The following is a 6455-nucleotide window of genomic DNA, read 5'->3' on the forward strand; positions in this document are numbered from 1 at the left end:
CAAGCCTTTAGTTTTAAAAATATGTGAACAAGCGTATAATTAATTAACTCATTCACATATACACACACACACGCACATATACGTGCATGTATATGCATGAGTATGTATATATAATGTGTACATATAGGGATATATATTTGTATTGATGTAGGGGGATATATATGTAAAGTGTATGTGTGTGTCTGTATCTGTCTGAGGGAAGCTCGGTTTGGGCCGCACTGGTGCTTATTTGGGCTGAGCAGCAGGGAAGCGCAGTATCTGTCCGTGCCACCTTCACATGCTGCGGTAGCCTGGAGCGGCCAGTGTAACACATGCAGGGACCATCAGCTGGTTTTTAATTACCACGCAACGGTCCAGGCTGAGCAGCAGTGATGACGAAGGGCGAGGTGGGTGCTAACACCATCAGGGCGTCCCATGGGAAATGGCTGCCTCGGAGGGGATTGCCTTCAGCCCCGGGGAGCAGCCCAGCTGCTCGCTGCCTGAATATTAACCTCTGACAATATACATTCAATCAATCCAAAACTACAGCGAGGAAAATACACATTAAACGGCACAGCTGGAGCAGCTGTGGGGGGGGCGGACGGCACCCCGGCTCCCTCCCAGGGCAGGGAGGTGTCTGCACGTTCGCCCTGGGGAGGATGGTCACAGCATCCGAGATGGCAAAATCGGTGCAGAGACCACCCTGGCCCAGCCACGGGCACCGCACGGGGGGGTCTAACGCGTTTCTGCTAATCCCCTGAATAGTGCCTTAAGTGATGCAAAGTTAATGGAAACTTCAGAATGGCCACTTCAGATTGGCCCCAGATTTTTTTTTTTTTTAAAATCTTCCCTTGACTAATCTCCCTCCCACCGTCCACTGCCGGCACTTACAGTCCCTGTGCGAACGTCACAGCACCCTGCTGAGGCAGCGCGGGGTCCCCAGTGAAAGCGGGGGACGTGGAGCCAGTGCAGTTACAGTATTATTTTTTTTTTTTTGCTGCAGCAGCAAGAGATTGGAGAGTGGAGCATAAAGCCAAGCAACACCTGATCCTCTGGTTTAAAACCATCTTCTGCTTGTTGAGCCCCAGCTCTTCATCTCGCGTCTCTGGGTCACTCGATGCTCCATCGGAGATGTGCTGTGACACGCCGAGCTCGCGCGCCCCCAGGACCGTGGTACCAACCTGGGAAGACTCAAAAGCTGCACCACCGGTATCGACCTTTTTCTTTTTTTTTCCCCCCCCTTTTTATTTTGGGTTCTCATTATAAATATTAACAAATCTGACAAAAAGTACACAGATAGATAATACTGAAATACAAAAGTCTTTTAGGATGCAGGTAAGGACAGTTTCTGCAGCCTTCACATGGTAGCAAAACATCGGTATCAAACATTTCACAAGGCCTGGCATGACGACCACCACTCTGCATGCAGCTGGGACGGACAGACGGACTGTCCGCTTAGAAAAGACTGGGATACAAAGTGAAGGAACCCACCCACACGCACACACACGTCATGTCCTACTCCACCTCAGGCATAAACCAGTTTCATGGCAAGATATGCTGAAACAAATGATGGATTGAAAGTAACTTTGCAAGAAAAGGGAGGCACAGCTGACCGGGCGCTCCCGTAGCTCTCCTGGAAGCTCAGACCCAAACCAGGTTGTAAGGTGCTGGACCAGTGACAGACAGAGAGGGTTACCGGGAGCATCCTACTTGACACGCTGCCGGCATTCAAATAAAATCCATGCATATCTGTAGAATGCATTACAAATATTAAGTTATTAAAAAAGCCCCTATGAACATTGTTGGTTCCCCCCCCCATATCAAACAGGTGTAATGCGATCGTCACTTCAAAAAGTAAACGTAGGTTTCCAGAGATCCGATTGCTTTCAAAAAAAAAAAAAGTTGGCAACACACGCGTGCACACGCACAGACAGCTACAGGGCTCAGAAGCTGTAGTTAATTGAGACCGATGGGGAGACAGCAGCTCTTCCTAAGAAATCACGGTTTAAAGGCTTCAAAAATTTCTGGCATGGTGCAGCATTTCACAGAAAGTTTTAGCTCATCCCACTGGGCGCTGGCTCTTGTGCAAACACGATGAAGGTTTTTTGCACAAGAACCGGCACCTGGTGGGATAAGGATGCAGAGACCGGCCAGGGTGGGTCACGGAGGACGAGAGCTGAGATTATTATTGTAATATTATTATATTATTACTCTGCTGTACACAGAAATTTGGTTTGGACGCTGTTTGAGGCAGAAAATGGACCAACCTGTCGGCCATGCTGGAGCTCAGCATCTCTGCAAACACGATGCCGGCTCGGCACCGTGGCTCAGCTCACTGCATGCCAGCAGTGTAAAGCGCCTTGGTTGGGTTTTAGGTAATGGCATGAACTGGAAAAGGATGAATAAGGGAAAAGTGATAGAAAAATTCAGCCTGAAAGCTGGCTTTGCTAAAAAAATAGCCATGCTGAAGCCTGGCTGCGTAGCTCCGGCCGGGAAGGCATGGTTTCATTAGGAGAGCGGCTGCTGCGAGGGCAGCGCGAGACCGCTGCTGGTCCCGGGAAGCAGGAACTGTCGGTGGCTTCACTGAGCTTTTTATTTTGCCCTCCGCTTCTGCAAATGTGAAGCCGCCTGATCCCGGGGACCATGAGAGGGAAGCCGAGGTCTGCACAGTGCTTTCAGCTTGCTGGCTAACTTCACATGGGTTATTGGAGAGGACGAGCACAACATTTCTGGAAGAAAAGCAAACAGTCTTCCTAGGTTATCAGGGGACACAATCATTCCAATGGAGGAGCTTTAAATGCATAAAAGACTGTTTAGGCCCAAACCACAGAGACTGACAAACCACCAGAAATATGGCACAATTGCCTTGAGAAAATAGTTCTAGGTTTTAGTGACGCCTTTTGCTCATATTAGATACACGAACGGAGACTGATGCATTCATTTTTGCCACTGAATTGCAAGGCAGCGAGAAGGTAATTCAGTATAGCAAAGAGTTAGGAGTCAGAACTGCAGTGCATGCAGGCATGTGGTGTCCGTGTGCGTGTGCACACGCGTGTGTGTGTGTGCATGCATGTGCGTGCTCGTGAGTGTGTGTGTGAGTGTGTCAGGGTGCAAAGAGGCTTTTTGGAAAAGCCTTAGGGGATGGGACCTGCTGAGCAGAGCAAACAGCCGCTGCCTTGTTCCCTGGGAAGGGTTTCCCTGCAGCCAGGCCGTGGCATGGGGTGTCCCGCTCTCCCGGCTGCCCCGGTATCACGATCCCCCGTATCCAAAGCCGAGAGAAGTCCAAAGGCTGTGGCCGGCAGAGCTGTGCCTGCCCGGGGAGCGGCCCCGTGGCGCTCAGTCGCTGAGGACGGCCCCCGGCAGCTCATTCGTTAGCGTGTGCCAGCGCTCGATTTTCTTGTCCTTGTTTTTCAGGCAGTCGAACCAGTGCTTCAGCCGCTCGCCTTTGGCATTAATTCCTAACACGACTCCACCTTGAGAGAGAGACAGAGAGAGGGTGAGGTGGGGGTGAGCATGAGCCCCCTGAGGGATGCCGAGGGATGCCAGATGGAGCCAGGTCATGCAGGTGTTCTCACGGCATCCGATGCCACGACCTGATGTGACACACGGGCAATCACAGCCCCGCTTCCCCAGCCCCTCACGGCTGTGGTCTGGGACCTGCCCCGGGCAGCTTGTTCTTGTGGCAAGGGCTGGATGCTCATTGCAATTGCAGCGGCTGTCAGATACTGGGCACTTGTTAGCAATAAATCACAGTGACCAATAACAAAATCACAATAACAAAATCACAACCAGCCTAGACATCCAACAGAGATAAATGAAACCTCTCCATTAAACCTGTTTTTTATTCAGAAGAAAAGATCTGAAAACAGAAGGGGAGAAGGAGACGCATCTCCCTGCCTGGGTGCTCTTTGCGTGGGGGATGTCTGAAGTGAGGAGCAGCGGGGCCGGCTGCGGGACAGGAGACTCAAGTGCAGGAGAGGGATAAAAGCAGAACAGAAACCCAACAAGAATGAACGTGGGGGTGGAGAACAAACCTGGAGGCTGAAGAAGTGCAGAAGAGCAGCACATGAAAAAAGAAAAGGCACAGAAGATGAAGATAAAAAAACTCAAAAAGAGGCCAAGGAGACTTTCTGGAGTGCCCCACTCACCTATGAAATCATTTGATTTCCCAATATCGTAGTCCCACACTGTGACTTCCAAGGTCTTTTTCGCCAGGTCACCGTGCTTTATCTCGTAGCAAAACTCCTGTTGGGGAGCGGAGACAGAGTCAGGACAAACCTGTGCCGGGTTCCTGTGGGGACTGGGACCCCCGGGACAGGGCTGGGGCTGTCCATTCTCCTCCTCAGGCTGTTGCCCTTTGCCACCCCTGGGGAACTTAACCTCATTTCCTCACCTAATGACTGAGGTTGCAGGTTTTTTTTCTTTTAAGTCCGAGGACTGAGAAAAGCCCCTAGGTGAGAACCACAACCAGCGAAAACCCACCTCATTGAACTCGGGGTTCAGCGTCTTCTTCTTCACCGCTGTCTTATGTTTTGATTTCTTGTCCTCATCTGGTTTCAAGTAACTGCAATGAAACCAAAGCAGCACGGTCACACACAGGGCCCATACCCGCTCCCAGAGAGGGTGGCCCTGGCCCTCCCCTGCAGCCTGGGCACGGGTGGGGGCACCTGCGGCTGCAGGACCAGCTCCTGAGCAGAGGCAGAGTAAGATGGGTGGCTGAGCCCCCCCAACCTGCAGCTCCCTTCTGTCCTCCCCTCCCCTGCCAAAATGCTGGAGATGGCTGGAAGGAAGCAGCATTTCCCCACGTTAGCACAAGACGAGTCGCTGGCTGCCATCGGAGAACACCGATTATCCCATCTCCAGTCCCTAGGGGACACTGGCACCGCACACATGCTCCCAGCTCCCAAAATCAAACGCTCCCAGCCCAGAACCAGTCCAGACTTGGGACCTGGGACCGTGCGACCAGTCTGCTCGGGATGAGCCTTGCCAGGAGACAGAAACCACACAAGGTGTGTAAGAGGGAGCAGGAGCAAGTGCAGTGGCTGCAGCTTCGTGCACCGCTGTTTCCTGCAGCTATTTTGAAGCGCGGCAGCAGGGCCGAAAAGCAAACAAGATTAAAGCGTCATTAAGCAGAGAGGGCACCTGAAATCTGGGCCAGGCCAAAGTCAATCCATCATCGTTTTGTGTTGGTGCTGCTCCTTTAAACATCAGTTCTGCTTCCTCGTTACATAAATAATTAAAAATAATTAAAAAATTAGGGCTTATACTGAGAAGCATCATTTGTCTATCTGCTCTGATTCAAGCCCTGCAGATACAATCTACTGCAGATAGCACAAGGGGTACCTACAAAACGACTGTGTACAACAACAGGAATTATGTCACTTCAGGCACTGAGTCTCCCGATGAGCATTTAAAAAAGCAAGAGTGGATTTTTATGCAAACACCTCCACTCCTAAAGAACAACTAAATAGGAAGGCAAAAGCATGCTGCCGATAAACTCCATTACTGGCCTCCCATGCACCAGCCGCGGTTTATCCCAGTAGCTCTGCCTTAACAAATAGTATCCCTGAAAGTGCCGAAGTTTGAGTCAGTGCACTGGGGACAGGGACGTGGGATGGGCGCAGGGGGGCTGCCAGCCCTTCCGCACCATGGCCCCCCCTGCTTTGCAAGACAGTGAGTTTGAAAAACACCATCCACCCAAAAACCAGAAGCTGCGGTGATGCAGGGTCCCGTGCCAGCCCGGCTCTGCGTCAGCAAACCATCGCCTTCCTCAGCAGCCCTTAATAGCCCCTGGATGACACCGACTTCCCTGAGTCACTTGGGTGAGGCCGAGTTGCAGCAGCCCATTGCAGACATTTTAATGGCTCTTTTTTTTTTTTTTTTAATTTTGCTGGCATTTTTTAAAAAGAAGGACCTCCTGGCTTTTTTTTTTTTTTTTTTAATATTGCTGGCATTTTTCAAAAGGAAGGTACTCCCAGTCATTTACATTGGAAAGTGTCAGCGGGACCTGTAAATGTGCCCTCGGCTCTGTTAACCAGGCCCTGGAGCCACCGGAGCCACGGGTTGTGATTAAAGTGCTGTCTGACCTAATTACACACACACTGTAATTAGAGCCTTTCCAAAGTGCAGGATGGTGGCCCTGCTGCCGGGCTGGGAGCTGGGCCGGGAGCCTCCTTTCCCTTGGGACCTGGGGAAGGGGGCGATTAATTGCTTGTCCCCTGGGGCTGGGAGGGGGGGATGTCTGCACCCCAACCCCACCGGCCAGGAGGGCCAGACCGGACCCAGCAGCCATCCCCATCCCGGCAGGGACAGCGCAGGCTTCGAAGAGTGAAAAGGCTGGGGGTACCACTGGGAAGGAAAGCAAAGGCACCCGCAGGTGCTGAACGAGGTCCAGGACCGTTGGGCACAGGCACCATCCTGCTTGGGGGATACCCATCCCCGTGCCGCTGGATGAGACCCACCACCCGCCGGGCTGG

At 51.8% G+C, this 6455-nt stretch overlaps 1 protein-coding gene across 1 annotated transcript in view; it reads right to left on the reverse strand.

The window, feature by feature from the left end:
* Positions 1-3315: 3315 nt before the first annotated feature.
* The window catches only part of DOC2B (double C2-like domains, beta), a 34733-nt gene continuing 31593 nt past the window's right edge, over positions 3316-6455 (reverse strand). The window contains exons 7-9 of the mRNA XM_009584633.1: positions 4462-4543; positions 4128-4224; positions 3316-3452 (exon numbers count right to left, since the gene is read on the reverse strand). Of these exons, the coding sequence (XP_009582928.1) occupies positions 3316-3452; positions 4128-4224; positions 4462-4543 (316 nt within the window). The remainder of the gene's footprint in view (positions 3453-4127; positions 4225-4461; positions 4544-6455) is intronic.

Source organism: Fulmarus glacialis, unplaced genomic scaffold, assembly GCF_000690835.1.
Source record: "Fulmarus glacialis isolate BGI_N327 unplaced genomic scaffold, ASM69083v1 scaffold16039, whole genome shotgun sequence".
In the NCBI taxonomy this organism is placed as follows: domain Eukaryota; kingdom Metazoa; phylum Chordata; class Aves; order Procellariiformes; family Procellariidae; genus Fulmarus; species Fulmarus glacialis.